This window comes from Aethalodelphis obliquidens, unplaced genomic scaffold (genome assembly GCF_003676395.1).
Source record: "Aethalodelphis obliquidens isolate GAN/ISIS:26980383/991018 unplaced genomic scaffold, ASM367639v1 scaffold31, whole genome shotgun sequence".
Taxonomy (NCBI): domain Eukaryota; kingdom Metazoa; phylum Chordata; class Mammalia; order Artiodactyla; family Delphinidae; genus Aethalodelphis; species Aethalodelphis obliquidens.
This window is the reverse complement of record NW_020837975.1, coordinates 10,918,943-10,941,133: the sequence shown is the minus strand read 5'-3', so window position 1 is coordinate 10,941,133 and position 22,191 is coordinate 10,918,943. Positions and strand designations below refer to the sequence as shown.

The 22,191-nt window shown below is 42.1% G+C and overlaps 1 protein-coding gene across 1 annotated transcript in view; it reads right to left on the bottom strand.

The window, feature by feature from the left end:
• The window catches only part of DNAH8 (dynein axonemal heavy chain 8), a 330,122-nt gene that overhangs the window by 19,554 nt on the left and 288,377 nt on the right, over positions 1-22,191 (bottom strand). The window contains exon 88 of the mRNA XM_027127141.1: positions 20,478-20,638. Within this exon, the coding sequence (XP_026982942.1) occupies positions 20,478-20,638 (161 nt within the window). The remainder of the gene's footprint in view (positions 1-20,477; positions 20,639-22,191) is intronic.

The following is a 22,191-nucleotide window of genomic DNA, read 5'->3' as shown; positions in this document are numbered from 1 at the left end:
GGAAAAAGAAAACTTTACCATCAACATACAGGAATGAAAAAACTAGAGGTCCATTCTACTTCCTCCTATTAGGACATCAAGAACATCTCAGAAATGAAAGCTCTCCATCTTCAGGGAAAGATTCCATGAAAGTCCTTAATAATCCAAAGCAGTGCTAGCCAATCTTGCTGTAGCTAACCTCACGCTGGACAAGAAGCCCACCTCCTTTTATTCTCCCCTACTTATGGACCGGTCCTAAGAATCTGCCATTATCGACAATTTGTTAGCTTGAAGAGCACTGCTCATATTTCTTCACTGAGTTATAAATTATTAAAATTTCTTTGGTCTTTTCTGTTTTGTTTCTTACTTTCCCACTTGTTTTATGATTTCCAAAGTGTTCTATTGGCACCATTTATCTAAATGCAGCTACCCATCTTTAAAATTCACATATTCAATAAAGATTTACAATGCACCAGGCACTGAGCTAGGTGTTAGGATATGGTAGTGAATAGCTCCCTGACTTTGTCCCTTTCTTTAGTGGAGGAGGGGGACATTAGTCAATACCACTGTAATAAGTGCTATGGAAAAGAAGAACAGGATGCTTTAAGATAGTATAGTCTCTCTTTCTCTCTCTCTCTCATTCTCACTCTCTAGCTCTCTTTTGTTTTGTTTTGTTTTGTTTTGTTTTGCGGTACGCGGGCCTCTCACTGCTGCAGCCTCTCACGTTGCGGAGCACAGGCTCCGGATGCGCAGGCTCAGCGGCCATGGCTCACGGGCGCAGCCGCTCCGCGGCATGTTGGATCTTCCTGGACCGGGGCACGAACCCGTGTCCCCTGCATCGGTAGGCGGACTCTCAACCACTGCGCCACCAGGGAAGCCCTCTAGCTCTTGTTTTGAATTGACCAGATGCTCTGAGGAGCACGAACTTAGTTTTGGTCCCAAAGTTGCTCCGTCGACCAGCAGCCTGAACACACAGATATGGGGTGTGTGTGTGCACATGTGGTGGTTTACTCTAGAAGATCAGGGAGGTTCTCTCTTAAAATGTCATATGTAAGCTGAGACCTGAAGAATAAGCAGGTCATCCAGGCAAAACAGAGTGGAAGTGGGAGGCAAGAGAGGACATTCAGATAAGAGGTAAGGCTTGGAGGCGAGAAGGACTTCACTGCATTTGAGTAACAGAGACAAGGCCAGCGATGCTGGAGCCAGAGAGTTAGAAGCAGAGATGAGGATGGAGATAAGGTCAGGGCCAGACCATGCAGGGTCATGTGGGCTGCTTTAGGCAACCATAGAAGACTTCCCAAGCAGGGGTGCAGCATGACCAGATTTAAATTTTTCTGTCTTTCTTGAACTCCTAATTTACCATCTATAAACATTTCACAGTTAAACTGTTTTGAGTTACTGTTTTGTTTTGTTTGTAAATTTTGTCTCCTGTTCAGATGTAAACCACATTTACATCTCCTTTCGTAGACGTTAGAGGCAAATTTAAAAGGAATCCAACAAATGCTTGAGATTAGTGATTTGTTTTTCTGTTTTATTTCCTTGGACATAAAATAAACCTTGGTAATATGGCTATATGTATAAAAGTTTTAATGTGCTTGCCTTTTAATCTAGCAATTTTACACCTAAGAATTCATTCTAAAGAGAGAATCAGACATTTTAATTTCTGACAGTACAGTGCAATTGTTACCCTGAACAACTCTCCTGAAAATAGCTAAAAATGCTGGATAAGATATGAAAAACATTACTGAACTGGCAAGAAACTAAGAAATCCAGAGGGTCGAACAAAATATAGAATGAAAACTGGAATCCAGAAACATAAGCCAGATTTTACCAAGGGGGCATCAACTAAGCCCTGGTGTTCTTGCGCGTCTGTTGGGATGGTACAATGAGAGAATAGGTAACCCATATGCCCCAGGAAGAAAGTCTAATAGGAAACTCCTACATAAATCTGGGACTTCATAGGGCTAATCACTTAGTATCAAAGTCAACTAGAAATAACCCACCTGTCAGAAGGGGATGGTAGGTAAATTGTTCTACCTAGCTTGGTGGGAAAAAAAAAAAAAACAAAAAACTTTCCTAAGAATTCTTAATTTGTGACATTAATTAGCATTCATTCATTTACTTGTGTGATTTGAAAAACCTCAAGCTAAAGAGTTATTTTCAGGTGGTCCCAGGAAGACACAGGTGGCATCTGGCAGATGTGAACATAAATCTTTCCTGGAACAATATGCCTTCGACCCAAGTCTCAAAGAATCCAACAGTTAATTTCCAATAAACATGAGCTCACAGTCAGGAGTTAAAAAACTCATAGAGAAACAGGCACTGTGAGCAAGAGCCAACTAAACAAAAGGAAGCAGAACCAGACCTGCAAAGATATCCGATAGTGAATTTTCAGGTGCACATTATGTTTTTACTATATTGAAGAATAAAAAGGTGATTGAAAATATAAGTATGAAACGGAAACTATAAACATGAATAGCATATTTGAAAAAGAGCCAGATAGAACTCATGAAAATTAAAAAAATTAAAACCTGCATTAGTTTTTTTTTATTGATGCTGTAACAAATTACCACAAAATAAGTGGCTTAAAACAACATAAATGTGGGACTTCCCTGGTGGCGCAGCAGTTAAGAATCTGCCTGCCAATGCAGGGGACACGGGTTTGATCCCTGATCCGGGAAGGATCCCACAAGCCGTGGAGCAACTAAGCCCCTGCGCCACAACTACTGAAGCCCGTGCGCTCTAGAGCCCGTGTGCTGCAACTATGGAAGTCTGTGTGCCTAGACCCAGTGCTCCGTACAACAGAAGCCACCACAATGAGAAGCCCGCAAACTGGAACAAAGAGTAGCCCCCGCTCGGCGCAACTAGAGAAAGCCTGCGCGCAGCAACGAAGACACAATGCAGCCAAAAAAACAAAAAACAAACAAACAAAAAACACACATAAAGGTATTATTTCACAGTTCTGCAGTTAATAAGTCTGATATCGGTCCTACTGGGCTAAAATTAAGGTGAGCAGGCTGGGTTCCTTTCTGTAGGCTGCTGGGAAAGACCCATTTCCTTGCTCATTTGAGTTGTTGACAGAATTCACTTTCTTGCAGTTGTAGGACCATGGTCCCCAATTCCTTGCTGGCTGTCAGGTAAGGACCCTTCCTAGATTCTAGGGTCCATCTGCATTCCTTGGTTCATGGTCCCCTTCCTATATTTTAAAAGCTATCAGTGGCAGGTCAAGCCCCTCTCTTTCCTCCTTGTACCATTTCATCTCTCTGATCCACTCTTCTGCCTCCTTCTTCCACTAAGAGCTCATGTGATTAAATTGGGCCCACTTGGATAATCTAGGATAACATCCCCATCTCAAGGTCCTTAACCTTAATAATAACTATAAAGTCCTATCTGTCACATAAGGTAACATATTTGCAGGTTCTGAGGTTAGGATGTGGACATCTTTGGGGGAGGTGTCTACCTAATAACAGTTAGTGATAGCTTAAACAGCAGATTAGATATAGCCAAGGAAATAATTAGAAAACTGGAAAATAGATCTGAAGACCTCATCTAGAATGCTGCAGAAGGGAAAATAAATGGGAAATATAAAGAAGAGGTTAAGAGGCATGTAGGCTAAAGTGGTAAGCTCTAACATACATCTCAAAAAAGTTTCAGAAAGATAGAAAAGGGAGAATAAAAAAGAGATAATAACTGATGAAATAATGGCTGAGAAGTGATGAAAGATTTGAATCCTCAAGTTCAGGAAACTCAATGCATCCTAAATAGGAAAAACAAACAAATAAGTAAATAGAAATCCATATGTAGACATATCACCATGAAAATGTTTAACATCAAAAACAAAGACATGGGGCTTCCCTGGTGGCGCAGTGGTTGAGAGTCTGCCTGCCGATGCAGGGGACACGGGTTCATGCCCTGGTCTGGGAGGATCCTGTGTGCTGCGGAGTGGCTGGGCCTGTGAGCCATGGCCGCTGGGCCTGCGCGTCCGGAGCCTGTGCTCCGCAACAGGAGAGGCCACAACAGTGAGAGGTCTGCGTACCACAAAAAAAAAAAAAAAAAAAGGTCCCCTTCTGCCTTTTCTTACAGCATATGGAATGAGAGTATTACACCTCTCTTTTTTTTTTTTACATCTTTATTGGAGTATAATTGCTTTACAATGGTGTGTTAGTTTCTGCTTTATAACAAAGTGAATCAGTTATACATATACATATGTTCCCATATCTCTTCCCTCTTGCATCTCCCTCCCTCCCACCCTCCCTATCCCACCCCTCTAGGTGGTCACAAACCACCGAGCTGATCTCCCTGTGCTATGCGGCTGCTTCCCACTAGCTTTCTATTTTACATTTGGTAGTGTATATATGTCCATGCCACTCTCCCACTTTGTCACAGCTTACCCTTCCCCCTCCCCACATTCTCAAGTCCATTCTCTAGTAGGTCAGTGTCTTTATTCCTGTCTTACCCCTAGCTTCTTCATGACATTTCTTTTTTTTCTTAAATTCCATACATATGTGTTAGCATATGGTGTTTGTCTTTCTCTTTATGACTTACTTCACTCTGTATGACAGACTCCAGGTCCATCCACCTCATTACAAATAGCTCAATTTCGTTTCTTTTCATGGCTGAGTAATATTCCATTGTATATATGTGCCACATCTTCTTTATCCATTCATCCGATGATGGACACTTAGGTTGCTTCCATGTCCTGGCTATTGTAAATAGAGCTGCAATAAACATTTTGGTACATGACTCTTTTTGAATTATGGTTTTCTCAGGGTATACGCCCAGCAGTGGGGTTGCTGGGTCATATGGTAGTTCTATTTGTAGTTTTTTAAGGAACCTCCATACTGTTCTCCATAGTGGCTGTATCAATTCACATTCCCACCAGAAGTGCAAGAGGGTTCCCTTTTCTCCACACCCTCTCCAGCATTTATTGTTGCTAGATTTTTTGATGATGGCCATTCTGACTGGTGTGAGATGATATCTCATTGTAGTTTTGATTTGCATTTCTCTAATGATTAATGATGTTGTGCATTCTTTCATGTGTTTGTTGACAGTCTGTATAACTTCTTTGGAGAAATGTCTATTTAGGTCTTCTGCCCATTTTTGGATTGGGTTCTTTGTTTTTTAGTTATTGAGCTGCATGAGCTGCTTGTAAATTTTGGAGATTAATCCTTTTTCAGTTGCTTCATTTGAAAATAGTTTCTCCCATTTTGAGGGTTGTCTTTTGGTCTTGTTTATGGTTTCCTTTGCTGTGCAAAAGCTTTTAAGTTTCATTAGGTCCCATTTGTTTATTTTTGTTTTTATTTCCATTTCTCTAGGAGGTGGGTCAAAAAGGATCATGCTGTGATTTTTGTCATAGAGTGTTCTGCCTATGTTTTCCTCTAAGAGTTTGACAGTTTCTGGCCTTACATTTAGGTCTTTAGTCCATTTTGAGCTTATTTTTGTGTATGGTGTTAGGGAATGATCTAATCTCATACTTTTACATGTACCTGTCCAGTTTTCCCAGCACCACTTATTGAAGAGGCTGTCCTTTCTCCACTGTACATTCTTGTCTTCTTTATCAAAGATAAGGTGACCATATGTGTGTGGGTTTATCTCTGGGCTTTCTATGCTGTTCCATTGATCTGTATTTCTGTTTTTGTGCCACTACCATACTGTCTTGATTACTGTACCTTTGTAGTATAGTCTGAAGTCAGGGAGCCAGAATCCTCCAGCTCCATTATTCGTTCTCAAGATTGCTTTGGCTATTCGGGGTCTTTTGTGTTTCCATACAAATTGTGAAATTTTTTGTTTTAGTTCTGTGAAAAATGCCAGTGGTAGTTTGATAGGGATTACATTGAATCTGTAGATTGCTTTGGGTAGTAGAGTCATTTTCACAATGTTGATTCTTCCATTCCAAGAACATGGTATATCTCTCCATCTATTTGTATTATCTTTAATTTCTTTCACCAGTGTCTTATAATTTTCTGGATACAGGTCTTTTGTCTCCTTAGGTAGGTTTATTCCTAGATATTTTATTCTTTTTGTTGCAATGGTAAATGGGAGTGTTTTCTTGATTTCACTTTCAGATTATTCATCATTAGTGTATAGGAATGCCAGAGATTTGTGTGCATTAATTTTGTATCCTGCTACTTTATCAAATTCATTGACTAGCTCTAGTAGTTTTCTGGTAGCATCTTTAGGATTCTCTATGTATAGTATCATGTCATCTGCAAACAGTGACAGCTTTACTTCTGCTTTTCCAATTTGGATTCCTTTTATTTCCTTTTCTTCTCTGACTGCTGTGGCTAAAACTTCCAAAACTATGTTGAATAAGAGTGGTGAGAGTGGGCAACCTTGTCTTGTTCCTGATCTTAGTGGAAATGCTTTCAGTTTTTCACCATTGAGGATGATGTTGGCTGTGGGTTTGTCATATATGGCCTTTATTATGTTGAGGAAAGTTCCCTCTATGCCTACTTTCTGCAGGGTTTTTATCATAAATAGGTGTTGAATTTTGTCGAAAGCTTTCTTTGCATCTATTGAGATGACCATATGGTTTTTCTCCTTCAATTTGTTAATATGGTGTATCGCACTGATTGATTTGTGTATATTGAAGAATCCTTGCATTTCTGGAATAAACCCCACTTGATCATGGTGTATGATTCTTTTAATGTGATGTTGGATTCTGATTGATAGTATTTTGTTGAGGATTTTTGCATCTATGTTCATCAGTGATATTGGCCTGTAGTTTTCTTTCTTTGTGACATCCTTGTCTGGTTTTGGTATCAGGGTGATGGTGGCCTCGTACAATGAGTTTGGGAGTGTCCCTCCCTCTGCTATATTCTGGAAGAGTTTGAGATGGATAGGTGTTAGCTCTTCTCTAAATGTTTGATAGAGTTCGCCTGTGAAGCCATCTGGTCCTGGGCTTTTGTTTGTTGGAATTTTTTTTTTTTTTTTTTTTTTTTTTGCGGCATGCGGGCCTCTCACTGTTGTGGCCTCTCCCGTTGCAGAGCACAGGCTCCGGATGCGCAGGTCCAGTGGCCACAGCTCACGGGCCCAGCCGTATGTGGGATCTTCCCGGACTGGGACACAAACCCATGTCCCCCGCATCGGCAGGCGGACTCTCAACCACTGCGCCACCAGGGAAGCCCTGGAATATTTTTAATCACAGTTTCAATTTCAGTGCTTGTGATTGGTCTGTTCATATTTTCTATTTCTTCCTGATTCAGTCTTGGCAGGTTGTGCATTTCTAAGAATTTGTCCATTTCTTCCAGGTTGTCCATTTTATTGGCATAGAGTTGCTTGTAGTAATCGCTCATGATCTTTTGTATTTCTTCAGTGTCAGTTGTTACTTCTCCTTTTTCATTTCTAATTCTATTGATTTGAGTCTTCTCCCTTGTTTTTCTTGATGAGTCTGGCTAATGGTTTATCAATTTTGTTTATCTTCTCAAAGAACCAGCTTTTAGAGTTATTGATCTTTGCTATCGTTTCCTTCATTTCTTTTTATTTCTTATCTGATCCTTATGATTTCTTTCCTTCTGCTAACTTTGAGGATTTTTTTGTTCTTCTTTCTCTAATTGCTTTAGGTGCAAGGTTAGGTTGTTTATTCGAGATGTTTCCTGTTTCTTAAGGTAGGATTGTATTGCTATAAACTTCCCTCTTAGAACTGCTTTTGCTGCATCCCATAGGTTTTGGGTCATCATGTCTCCATTGTCATTTGTTTCTAGGTACTTTCTGATTTCCTCTTTGATTTCTTCAGTGATCACTTCGTTATTAAGTACTGTATTGTTTAGCCTCCATGTGTTTGTATTTTTTACAGATCTTTTCCTGTAGTTGATATCTAGTCTCATAGCATTGTGGTCAGAAAAGATACATGATACAATTTCAATTTTCTTAAATTTACCAAGGCTTGATTTGTGACCCAAGATATGATCTATCCTGGAGAATGTTCCATGAGCACCTGAGAAAAATGTGTATTCTGTTGTTTTGGATGGAATGTCCTATAAATATCAATTAAGTCCATCTTGTTTAATGTACCATTTAAAGCTTGGGTTTCCTTATTTATTTTCATTTTGGATGATCTGTCCATTGGTGAAAGTGGGGTGTTAAAGTCCCCTACTATTATTGTGTTACTGTCGATTTCCCCTGTCATGGCTGTTAGTATTTGTCTTATGTATTGAGGTGCTCCTATGTTGGGTGCATAAATATTTACAATTGTTATATCTTCTTCTTGGATCGATTCCTTGATCATTATGTAGTGCCCTTCTTTGTCTCTTCTAATAGTCTTTATTTAAAAGTCTATTTTGTCTGATATGAGAATTGCTACTCCAGCTTTCTTTTGGTTTCCATTTGCATGGAATATCTTTTTCCATCCCCTCACTTTCATTCTGTATGTGTCTCTAGGTCTGAAGTGTGTCTCTTGTAGACAGCATATATATGGGTCTTGTTTTTGTATCCATTCAGCCAGTCTGTGTCTTTTGGTGGGAGCATTTAATCCATTTACATTTAAGGTAATTATCGATATGTATGTTCCTATTCCCATTTTCTTAATTGTTTTGGGTTTGTTATTATAGGTCTTTTCCTTCTCTTGTGTTTCTTGCCTAGAGAAGATCCTTTAGCATTTGTTGTAAAGCTGGTTTGGTGGTGCTGAACTCTCTCAGCTTTTGCTTGTCTGTAAAGGTTTTAATTTCTCCATCAAATCTGAATGAGATCCTTGCTGGATAGAGTAATCTTGGTTGTAGGTTTTTCCCTTTCATCATTTTAAGTATGTCCTGCCACTCCCTTCTGGCTTGCAGAGTTTCTGCTGAAAGATTAGCTGTTAACCTTATGGGGATTCCCTTGTAGGTTATTTGTTGTTTTTCCCTTGCTGCTTTTAATATTTTTTCTTTGTATTTAATTTTTGATAGTTTGATTAATATGTGTGTTGGTGTGTTTCTCCTTGGATTTATCCTGTATGGGACTCTCTGTGCTTCCTGGACTTGATTGACTATTTCCTTTCCCATATAAGGGAAGTTTTCCACTATAATCTCTTCAAATATTTTCTCAGTCCCTTTCTTTTTCTCTTCTTCTTCTGGGACCCCTATAATTCGAATGTTGGTGTGTTTAATGTTGTCCCAGAGGTCTCTGAGACTGTCCTAAATTCCTTTCATTCTTTTTTCTTTATTCTGCTCTGCGTTAGTTATTCCCACTGTTTTACCTTCCAGGTCACTTATCCTTTCTTCTTCCTCAGTTATTCTGCTATTGATTTCTTCTAGAGAATATTTAATTTCATTTATTCTGTTTTTCATCATTGTTTGTTATCTCTGTAGTTCTTCTAGGTCCTTGTTAATCATTTCTTGTATTTCTTCCATTCATCTTAGTATCATTACTCTGAATTCTTTTTCAGATAGACTACATATTTCCTCTTCATTTTTTTGGTCTGGTGGGTTTTTATCTTGCTCGTTCATCTGCTGTGTATTTCTCTGTCTTCTCATTTTGCTTAACTTACTTTGTTTGGGGTCTCCTTTTCCCAGGCTGCAGGTTCGTAGTTCCTGTTGTTTTTGGTGTCTGCCCCCAGTGGGTAAGGTTGGTTCAGTGGGTTGTGTGGGTTTCCTGGTGGAGGGGACTGGTGCCTGTGTTCTGGTGGATGACGCTGGATCTTTCTTTCTGGTGGGCAGGACTGCATCTGGCGGTGTGTTTTGTGATGTCTGTGAACTTATTTTGATTTTAGGCAGCCCCTCTGTTAATGGGTGGGGTTGTGTTCCTGTTTTGCTAGTTGTTTGACATGGGGTGTCCAGCACTGGAGCTTGCTGGTCGTTGAGTGGAGATGGGTCTTAGCATTGAGATGGGCATCTCTGGGAGAGCTCTTGCTGACTGATATTATGAGGGGTTGGGAGGCCTCTGGTGGACCACCAATGTCCTGAACTCGGCTCTCCCACCTCAGAGGCTCAGGCCTGACACCTGGCCAGAGCACCAAGACCCTGTCAGCCACACAGCTTGGCCTTCTAAAAATGCATCAAACATCCACTGCATAGAAGTATGATTTTCTCCTGTTGTAATTCACCCAGGAAAGTTTCTAGAGATCCAGTGGTGTGGGCATGTCAAGCTCTCCCTTTCACAGCCATGAATAAGTTGCTGTATCTGGTCCTCCCTTTCCAGTCCTTGCAGACTGGCTCTATTAGGTCACTCTTCTGACGCTCAGCAAGGCTGCTTACCGCTGCAGTCAGCAGCTCATTTCCCACCTTCTCCTCTGCAGTCAGGATGCCTGGCACCTCACAGGGCAAAGCCTGCGGCCGTCCTTGTTTGCTGCATCATGGAACTGAAACACTAGCTCTTCTCCGTTCTCAAGCCGGCTGAGTTCCCAACCTGAGATGCTTCTGTCTTCAGGATTTTTATCAACTGATTGGCAGGTCGAATCATTTTTTACTGATTGATTGGCATCAGGATTCAAACCTGCATGTCCAGACAACCGCATCCTCTCCAAAAGTCATAGCTAAGGTAACTGCAACTGCCACCAGGCTTTACATGCTGGATTTTGGGTCGGATACGGTGATTATGAGGGTCCTGTGTCAGAGCAGTAAATGTTTGTAACCCAACCAGAGTTGGGGTATTAACTCCACATGACCTTTAAACATATGAATTACACAATAAGGGCAATAAGATAAAAGGTGATTTTTAACAAATGAAAATGGATTTTGTGTAATTTTACATATAATTTTAATTTTTAAATTAATTTGTGGTGAGTAGCCTCTATTCAGATGTTGTGGTTTTAGAGTATCCCAAAAGACATTTATTTTAAAAGTTGAAAGATGAAGATGTCAAGCACATACACAGTTGAACACACGAATAGAAAGCAAAACATTCTGGTAAAATGGCACCAAAGGCACTTGAACCCATTCCTAAATTTTGAAGTATGGTGTTATCCCAGTTTTAAAAAGTCATACGAAGTACAAGAAAAATGCAACTAACTCTAAGCAGGGAAAATCCTATGAAAATAGCTGATGGGACAACAAAATGAAGTTACCAAAGGTGAAGGATCCACATGCTGTTATATGCATTTTTCAGAAATCTAATTTCTATGTGATTCATAATATTCCATGATCTCATTGTAGCTTTAGATACAGTGAAGATAGAATATATGGGTGAATTGCTGTATTAGACAAGATGTAGGTGTCACTGTCATTGACATCTCACTAAGTATCATGAAATACAACATTAAATCTCTGACTTTATCATGAACTCCAAGTACCCACATTTCCATTGACTCCTAGGGCTCTCTGTTTCCTAAGTCAAACAAACCCCAAGCCTAACTCATTGTTTTAATTCTCTCTTTCCCTTCATCTGAACTGTTTCTTGCCCCGTCTCCTTTAACAATGTCTTCGCCGAACTGCCCAGCTGCCCAGCTGCCCAGCTTACGAATTCAGCGATAGCTTCCTCCTGATGTCATATTCCCAGCGCTTCTTGGTTTCCAAGTCCTACTTCCAAATCATTTCTAGCATCCATCTAGAAAATTTCAGCATCTTCATCCCACTGCCTTCAGAACTGCCCCAAACTCTTTCCCATGACACCCAAAATCTTCAAAAGCCAATTCCTGCATTTGCATCAGCCTCGAGGTCAGGTGACACCTCTCTTCAAGCCCCTCCCCTCACCATGCTCTAGGCACATTGGACTCGGTTCTCCACACACATCATACACTTTTATATCCTCATACCCTTCCTTGGATTGTCCTTTTGTGTAGGTGCCCTAATCTATGTCTTTTTTTCTCACTGAGCTTAATTGTTTTATTTATTTATTTTTAATTGTACATATTGCAGGTGTACAACTTGATGATTTGATATATGTACACATCCTTCCTGCTCATTATCTTCCTCTGTCCTTGCACTCTGTCCTTCTTGCTGCTGTTCCCCCCACCCCCATACTGCAGTCACTTCCTCCCCACCCCTTCTCTAGTCTGAGAACTCCAGCACATCCTTTAAGGTACGACTGTCTCACTAGCTTACTTTGATCCCTAAGCTGGAATTTATTACTCCTTTGCCTTTGCTCTCACAGCAGAGTGTATAATCCCTCCTGATTTTAGAGTTTACCATATCGAACTGCACAACTATCTGTCACTCATCTATCTTCCCTAATAGACAATGAGCTCCAAGGGTAAGGACTGCCTCTTACTGATATTTGTATCCCCAAGCTGGCTATAGAGTATGTTCTCAATAAATATTTGTTTATTGAATTGAGGCCAGCTGGCTTGGATTTTTTTTTTTTTTTTTTTGGTGGTACGTGGGCCTCTCACTGTTGTGGTGTCCCCCGTTGCCGAGCACAGGCTCCAGAGGCTCCGGACGCGCAGGCTCAGCGGCCATGGCTCACGGGCCCAGCCACTCCGCGGCACGTGGGATCCTCCTGGACCGGGGCACGAACCCGTGTCCCCTGCATCGGCAGGCGGACTCTCAACCACTGCGCCACCAGGGAAGCCCGGCTTGGATTTTATTAAACCTCAAATATAAAGGAGAGCAATTCTCCAATATTTAAAGGGCATGAAAATTTAATTATTTGTTCCTTCTTATGGTAAAAGTATAGTATGTTATCATTACTATCCATTTCCTGGCACCTTTCCATATACAAAGGGAAATATATATGTATACTCCTCAAAACACAGGCGAATCAGATAGATATAATTTAAATATGATTATATTTAAACACAGATCTTTTAAGTTTAAAGAGAAGAAAAAGGCAGTAAATTCCCATTCATACTAAGGAAATCCTAGCTCATTCTTTATACCTGTTCTAGCTACAAATAAAAAAGGGGAAAGACCCCATATCTGGGATTCTTAGGAGCTCTCTCGGCTCACCTCCATCTTGAATCCTTTCTGGAAACACGCTCTGCACCAGTGACTGGGTGCCAACAGTGCACACCAGCATGGAAACGACATGCTTCTTCTTGGCTGGCACTGATCACATTCACCAGCGCCTCAGGGAGGGGTTGATGGATATGCTGCTGCTAGATTTCACCTAAGAAATCATTTTCATGAGGGTGATTTTATTTTTTATGAGGTGATCTGAAAACAGTCCTCAAGCTATGGATGGGGGCACGAAGCCCTGAAAAGCTGACCCATTTTGCATAAGAACTGGACAAGCTCTCCAGATCGTTGTTCCACCACATATTTTATTAGGCACAGAATGCCAGGGCTGTACAGCTTACCTTTCTTTTTTCCACAAGGTGGTTTTCTGTTTGCAAAGATAGGAAAGGCAGAAGCCTAGTCAGCTAGCTATAATGGAGAATTGTGAGTATCTCTATGTGCCTCAAAGTCCAAGGGCTTTCAAGAAAACAGTCCCCACAGACACTCTCAGATGAGGAACAGGAACTATACTACTCCATGAGCTTTGGTCCCGAGATACTTCTAGCAGAAAATCTCTCTTTGGGGTAAATATGGGAAGTGGCTCATATTGGAACTGCAGCTTTGTGGTTTGGGGGAGATGTCTAAGTCATCTCTGTTGGGTGGGATAGTTGAGGTCAAGAACAATAAAATGGGGCTTCCCTGGTGGCGCAGTGGTTGAGAGTCCGCCTGCCGATGCAGGGGACACGGGTTCGTGCCCCGGTCCGGGAAGATCCCACATGCCGCGGAGCGGCTGGGCCCGTGAGCCATGGCTGCTGAGCCCGCACGTCCGAAGCCTGTGCTCCGCAACGGGAGAGGCCACAACAGTGAGAGGCCCGCGTACGGCAAAAAAAAAAAAAAAAAAAAAAGAATAAAATGCAAACTAACTAAAAACAGAACGGTGTATAAAATAAACAATTAACCGTCTAATGAGCCATTAGTGCACCATCACATCCAAAGCAGCCTAGGTTTATATACCTCTTCACACATGAAATATCAGTGAGCATAATTTTCTTAATAAAAATCTGGAGCTCAAAAGTCAGCTAATACTCAAAGGAATACAATTAAATTCATCCTGCATAGAAATGAATATGAAAGTTTAATAAGACACTTGCTAAGTTTCAGAAGGTAGAAAAATATGCATAACTGCTAATGACTAAAAGTGAAAATAAGTAACTGTTTTCGACATTGAGGTAGTTGAATGTGCAGAGTCCTTGGTACCTTACAAATCTAGATAATAAAATGTGAATAAACTATGCATTTTTATGGTCCCTGTCAGCAAGGTATCTAAGCTCTTGGGAGAGATTCTACTTATTTTAAAGCATTTATTCAGATGGATTCCACCCCCTCTACTGCAGGGATTCCGCATTCTTAAGCAAGGATGGAGGAGAAGGACGTGTGGTCCCCTTCCCCAGATTTCCCTCTTCTCTCAAATTTATGGATGCTAACTTCAGAGTGCAGATTCTGATCAGCAGAAACAGAGGGTTCTCTACCACGGCCCAATTATAGCTGGTGGGCCTGACTGGAAGCAAGAGTGTTGTTGAATGGGGTGGACAGTCAGGAAAATTAATAAGGATTCTTCTAGCTGAGGACATTCACACAGATATAGCCAGTGAATCTTAGAGAGGTCACCCCCCTCTCTGGCTTCAACTGTTATCTCTGCACAAATGCGCTCAAACCTCTCACCTGGGCTCCAGTCCACGTGATACACTCTATCCCCACTCAGATACATCCCACTCTTTCTTTCCCAACTCAACAACCCAAAAGGGACTCTGTAATTCCCCCTCAAATGCACTCCTGTTCCCAACTCCTCCACCATCCCAGCTTCCAGACCAGAAATAACAAGGAATCCTTTAGTTCTTTCATTTCACATAGAAGTTGGAGAGTCACTTCTCCTTGGAGTGGGAAGGGTGTAGCTGGGAGGAGAGCAGGGTTAGGTTTTAGCTGGGAAGCTTCGTCCGTTATTGCTTACTGCCTCCTGGTGGCTGGTGGGAGAACAGCGAGGCGCTGGAGCACAGCCCTCCGAGTAGGCGGGCTCAACTGCCAGGAAGAGGGAAGCTAGGGTTACAGTCACCACGTACTTGAGAGACCAGAGGAAAGAAGAATCAAACCTAGGACAAAACTCACTCAGAGGCCAAGAAAATGACCAAACATGGAGCTTCTGAACAAAGGCTACTACCTGAGCAGGAACCAGAAACAGGGCAAGGTCCCTGGAAAGAGGGGAAGCCTCAGTAAGACCCTAGGACAGACCAAGGGGGAAGTTAAGAATGAAGAGAGATCAGAGGAAGGTCACAGGTCTTACAGGCCAGCTAGTTATTTCTAGCAGAAATAATCCTCATTTGAAGCAGAGGTACAGCACTTTTTACTTGACCTCACTTGGTGTGATGAGAGATTGCAAGATCCCAACACTCTACTTTGGGAAAAGACGGCTTATGGCATCTGTAGCATGCCTGCCAGTGACAGCATGTAAGTCTTTGGACAGAGCTGTGAAGAGAGACTTGCCAAAGGACAAAGAAGGCTCGCTGTGCCCCTCTCTATCCAGCAGGCAACAACAATAACAAATAGATGAAAACCACAGGAGATTCTCAGCCATTGCTCTATATTCACTAAAGCCTATCAGCCCCCTTGTGGGACTGGTCCTGCAGCTTCACTCTAGCCTCCACCCCGTCATCATCCTTAATCTCTGCCGGTATCATTGCACACCTGGCTTTATTCACAGGATCTCCAAGATGGTACCTTAGTCCAAATAGTCCTTAAGTATAGGAAAACGTGCTCAATTTCACTTAAAATAAGAGGAAATAAGTTAAAACTATGCCGAGATGCCATTTCTCACTTGTCATATTGGTGAAAAATAAGCTTCACCAACACTCTGTTGATGAGACCGTGAATCATGTTGTTGACTGCGTGACACTGTGCGTGTCATGTTGTTGGTGAGAGTGCAAAACAGCATAGCCTTCTGTAAGGGAAACTGAAAATATTCATTAATCCTTGATCTAGCAATCCCACCCATAGCAATTTATCCTGAAAAATACATCTCCAATAATATGAGGAACCACAAGCATGAGATTATTAATTGAGGAATTACTGGAGATAGCAAAATATTGGAAACAACCTACATGCCCACCCATGGGAGAATGGATGAATAAACTACGATGCATATAAACAATGGAAGAGCATGCAGCTGTAAAAAAAAAAAACATCCAGGCATACCTGTTTTATTGTGCTTCGGTTTACTGCACTTCAAAGATACTGCAGTTTTTACAAATGGAAGGTTTGTGGCAACGCTGTGTCAATCAAGTCTATTAGCGCCATTTTTTCCAAAAGCATTTGCTCATTTCATATCTCTGTGTCACACTGTGGTAATTCTCACAATATTTCTAACTTTTATTTATTATTATTATTATATCTGTTATGGTGATCTGTGATCAGTGACCTCTGATGTTACTACTATGACCTGCTGAAGGCTCAGATGATAGCATTTTTTAGCAACAAAGTATTTTAAATTAAGATATGTACACTGTTTTTTAGACATAATGCTATTGCACACTTAATAGGCTTCAGCATAGTGTAAACATAACATTTACATGCACTGGGAAACAAAAAATCATGTGGCTCGTTTTATTGCAATATTCTCTTTATAGTTGTAGTCTGCAACCAAACCAGTGATATCTCCGAGGTGTGCCTTTAATGAGGAAGATACCTATGAACATATAGATGATTACAGGATGCATTAAGTGAAAAAAGTGAGACACAAAATAATGTACACATATATATATATACATATATATATATATATGGTATGGTAATTTTGTATCAGAGAGAAAGGATAATAAGAATATACATGGTACTTACATATGAGCAAAAAGAAACACAGGGGAGATAAACCAGAAACTAATGCATTTAGTTGCCTGTAAAGGAAGGGGAAATGGGTTGGGAGGGCGTGAGACTTCTCTAAGAACCTTAGTATCTAGTTGTGGCTTTTGAGCCATGATCATGTTTCATATACTTAAAAAAATCAACAATTTTTTTTAAAAAAACCTTAAATGTAATACAAATAGAAACAAATGAATGTACCTATACATCAACGGATAGCATAACCTCACAGATTTAAAACAATCTGAGTAACTTTTGAACATAGTGCTCTGTACACCCTCAGTGGGATATATTCTAGGGACGAAAGGAATTGCAAAGAAATCTTGACCTCCACTTAGTACATTTGTTGTTGGTCATGGTATTGGTGGTGCAACGGAGCAGGACCCTAGGGTCCTTGCCCCCCATGTCCTCAGCTTGCCTTTTGTCTGTGGAAAAACTTTAGCCAAAGAATAAGTTTAATCAGAGAAGCAAGAGAATGCAGAAACAAAGCAAAACAGTCCAACAAGACTAAATAATAATAGTGTAGTCATTAAGCGTAGTCAAGGACCTTTAGCTCCTCCTCAAGGGCTGCAGATAATATTCTGAGCTGTATCCTGTGAGCTGTCTTATAGATACTGAAACCCCTACCAGGTGGAAGAAGTTAACTACATGATGATGAAACTGTAGCCATGATATAAGCTGCCACAATTCCGAGAAATGAAAACAAACCGACCCTGGAACTGAAGATTAACCGTACTTAATCAAGATGATGCTGGTCAGACCACTGCATGACCAATTTCAAGATGACTATCAGAGCTGACTGTGCTGTTTCTGCATGTAGTCCCCTCCCTCTGTCTATAAAAGCTCTTGCCCACTGATTGTCAGTGGGGGAAGTCGGCCTTTGGATAGGAGTCCGCCCTTCCCACTGGCTGCCAGCATCCTAAATAAAGCAAACTTTCCTTTCCACCCACTTGCTTCTTTATTGGCTTTTGAGTGGCGAGAAGCTGGACCCCACTTTCAGTAACGGCAGTGTAATTTGGAGCAAATGAGTAAACGTATTGAAGCTGCTGGGAACCAGCGTTCTCCCCGAGGGAGAAAGGAGATAATGAGGGAGGACAAGGAAGAACCCTGAGGTGTACAATTGGTATTGGAGTTACAGTATGAGCCCATAATGTTTTAAAAAATGTATTTCCTAGCTCTGTCCACTCAGAGGGTCTATAAGCACACACACACACACACACACACACACACACAGATGTGGTTATGTATGGATATAGCTGTAGATATATAAATATACAGAGATGTAAATATAGAACAAGAAAAAGCTAATGGAACAAAATGTTAACAACTGGTGAACCAAGGTGAAGGGTATATAGGTGTTCACTGTACTTGCAACTTCTCTGAGGGTTTATAATAGTTGAAGATAAAATTCAAGGGAAAAAAATAGTTTGTCTTTATCATTTCCTCCCATCTGGATTACAATTTGGTTGCCCTTCTCTGGACTTTTTCTAGCTCTGGTTTCTCTCTCTTGAGAGCTGGTGACCAGAACTGCCTGCAGTAATCCAGGCACAGGAATGCCATCCCTGTAAGTCAGGGTGAGGTGCTTCCAACCTTGTTTCATCTACTCCTTGGTAGGATCCTGTAGCACCAGACAGGATCAGATTCTCCAGGTACCAGCTATGGTGACTCCTCGGGCTCTTGCCAAGGGTGGAATCAAAGTTTAGAGCCCTCATATGTGAACCACTCCAATTGCTAATTTACAAGTGCATTAAAACTTATTAGCCATTTTTCTGCCCACTCGCGTGAACTCATGAGATCTTTCCATGGACTATCCCCACTTATTAGATTCTCTGCAGCCTAGGAGAATTTAGTATTGCTGATGCATTCAACAAATACTCCCTGAGTATCAGGCACTATTTAGCACTGGAGGTACAGTAGTGAAAAAAGACAAAAGTTTCAGACATAATGGAGTTTATGTTAGTGATGGTAGGTAGATGATAGCAAATAAATAAGTAAAGAGTTGGTGATACAATCGATAGGAACAAAGCAGGCAAGGAGGACGGAGTCTGGGGTGGGGGTTAGGGAGTGGTTTGCAATTTTTAAATAAGACAGCCAGGGAAGGCGTCATTGAAAAGGTGACATTTAAGCAAAGACCGGAAGAGGTGAAAAGGTAAGCCACAGTGATACCTGGGGGAAGGATGTTCCAGGAAGTACAGTATCCTGTGGTGGGAGCCGTCTGGCCTGACTAACAGGAAGCTAGCGGAAGTTGGAGCTGAGTGGCGAGAGTGAGGGAGAGGGCAGAAGGAGACCAGGCCATGAGGGACGGGGCAGATGGTATTACTGGGCCTTGTAGGTCACCTGTAGGTCATTGTCAGCTTTTGCCCTTGACTTGAAGACAGGAGCCTCAGGAGGGTCCTGGGCAGAGAAGTGACGTGGTCTGACTCACATTTCTAAAGTCTTAGCTAAAGTAAAACTCCTTCTCTGTGTGTTCTCTTTCAGATAATGTTGATTCACGAGCGGATCTCTGAGGATGCCTTTTTATTTCTTCATTTCAAAAGTCTCCTGCTAACTGATGACAGACTCTTCAAATAATAGCTAGAGCCGCCACCAAAGTACCATCACGGTTCTGTCACGGGGTCTGAAACGAGTGATGGCCATTCGTGGGTCTTTGGGGGTCACGCCCACATCTTTGAAGATGAGAAGAGGCATGGGAGAGATGAGAGGCTATGGAGAAGTGAGAATGAATGTGGGGGACACATAGGCCAGGAGGCCAAGCCTCGTGCTGGGGCGGGGAGCATGCTCAGGGTGGAGACACAATGCAATGGAAGCAAACAGGACTCTGTGATGTTGGGCGAGGGCAGAGAACCAGAGGGTGGAGACGTCCGTGCCCCATTGCAGTGCTGCTGAAATGGCCACAGCAGGTGAGTGACCAGCAGAGAGGTACAGTGCACTCCTCTCAGTTGTCACAGCTTAGAATCTACCACAGGAGTCTTGGTTTCTTCCGTTTCCTGAAACCAGCCACTCTGCTGGACATAAACTTTGTGGTCTCTGGCCAGTGAGCCCAAGGCATGACCATCCAGGGAGACTCTCAGCTGGGGTTTCTTGAAGCCCTCTCTGTGGAGCTGGGTGGTCTTGTGTTCAGGTAGGGGTCTCTGGAGAGATGAGGGGTGAGATCTCATCCAAAGGACGGGTCTGAGAAGGGGCCTGGGACTTGGATGCATGCCTTATCTCTTCCCTCACCACCTCTTACCACAGTGACTGGAGCAGGGACATCACTCTGAGCCTTTCCTCCCGGGCTCTGCGTCTGTGTTCCTGTGCTCCTGTGCTCGCTGCATCGTGCCCTCCATGGGCAGGTATTTACAGAAGGATGCAGGTGAGCAAGTAAGGGGAGAGGGACCATCAAAACAGAAATACAAGTCCTCCTCCTCTGTCTACCCTCCTGGCCCTTTGCGGTTCTGTTTATGACCATTATTTTTTATTAGGTTTTTTGACGTAAAAGGCAAAGAACTGGGACGCTACTGTCTTATCAGACCAATGGCATCAAGACCAGTAACACCAACTGGTTTTATGACACGACAGAAGAGAAATAATCAATGCATAAATTAGAGATTTTAACATTGTTATAAACTCTGGAGCAGTAGGATTTAGTGACCAGGAGCAGGTCAAGATATGACAAAATTGTAATTGCGAGATAGGAAGTGATAGGAAGTGACACTATTTCTCACAGTAAAATAAAAAGAAGGGAAAGGAGAAAATGAAATGCACAGTCTTTGCCAGGCTGGGTTACAAATGATCCTTTCTAATTAAAATATGCCAGGAACTTACGTGATATCGGCATTAGGGTGAAGCCCAAAGACTTCGGGGTTATCTAGGGATGGCAATGACTGGATGTATTCAAAATACTGGTCCAAGGTTTTGCACACGGGGATTTTATACCCGGTATAAAAACAGAATGATGGTTCAAACATCTTCTCACTGAACCAGACCTATATGGGAGAGAAAACAGGAGAAATAAAATTGATGAACATTTAAATGAAAACCCAAAACTGCCACTATCAAGGAGATAGGGTCACCTTATTTCCATCTTAATCATTTTTTATATTGGGTTTGAAAGTACCTTAACAAAACCACTGATAGTATAATTAGACATAGATTAAGGAAAGAGAGAGGTCACAACACAAAAACAATGAAACCCGGTCTTTGTTTAACACCAAAGAAGATACTTTCTAAGGGCGAGGAGGAGAGAGCCAGCCTTGCAAGCCCACCCTCTGTTGAAGTAATCTGATGACGCTCGAGCTCACTTTAAAGAGACGTGGGAATGTATTGCAGAAGCAATAACCAGACACATGAGAGCATATCTGGGCATTTTCACCGCCTCCTTTCTCCCCGCAAACAGGGCTCATGCCTGGGGGCTTATGTTGTGCTCAGCGTGGCTCACAGTGGCGCTGAGCACTGCACACGAGCAGGAAAACTTCTTACAAACGTCTCCCTTCCCACCCTGAGCTGGAGAGCTCTCTCTGTTAATTAAGTTATGTCCCTGGACACAAGAACCAGATATATCCAACCATCTTACTGTTTTCCTTAAGACATCCTTTTCTCATTCCATATGAACTGATTATCTGTAAGGTAACAGTGAGAGAACAGATATATACTTGGTATGAATAGACTTATTCCGAAGAGGAAAAAAAATGCTGAATGCCTGTGAGCCTCATTTGAGGCAATAACTTCTGTGTCTAACGGAGTGATTTTCCCAGTAGGGAGGGAAATAATGGGATGGTGGGAGGAGCAGAAATGCAGGCAGGATGTCTGAATCACTCAGAGGACTCCACGTGAAAAGAGAGGGGGATTGTGCCTTCCTTCGGTTGGTCACACTTTCTCTAGTATCTTCCCTCCATATCCTTCTTCTTCCAGCTCTTTTTAGGTCCAGTGATTGCTCTGAAATACCCTGTGTACTGGTTTTCTTCATTTTTTACTCATCACAGTTCTATCCTATTCAACTCCTGTCCACAAGGCCTTGAGCTTAGAAAAGGAACGGAATGCAAAGATGAGACACACACAGTCCTTTCCTTCAAGGAGTTTGACACAGTAGAGAGATAAGCCAATTACATAATAACCACAAGATAAAGTGCACGAAGGTAAGAGACAGAGGAAATAAAAATAAGCAAAGTACTAAGGAGGCTTAAAGCCAAGAAGAAAGAATAGCCAGATGGATGTCAGGTAAAGCTTTATCTAGGAGGTGATTTTGGAGATAAGCCTTGAAGGATAGAATTTTGACAAAGGAACTTGTCAAAGAGACCACAGACGCAAAAAAACTGACGCAAAAATGTGAGGCAGGGCTTCCCTGGTGGCGCAGTGGTTGAGAGTCCGCCTGCCGATGCAGGGGACATGGGTTCGTGTCCCGGTCCAGGAAGATCCCACATGCCGCGAGCGGCTGGGCCCGTGAGCCATGGCCGCTGAGCCTGCGCGTCCGGAGCCTGTGCTCCGCAACGGGAGAGGCCACAACAGTGAGAAGCCCGCGTACCACAAAAAAAAAAAAAAA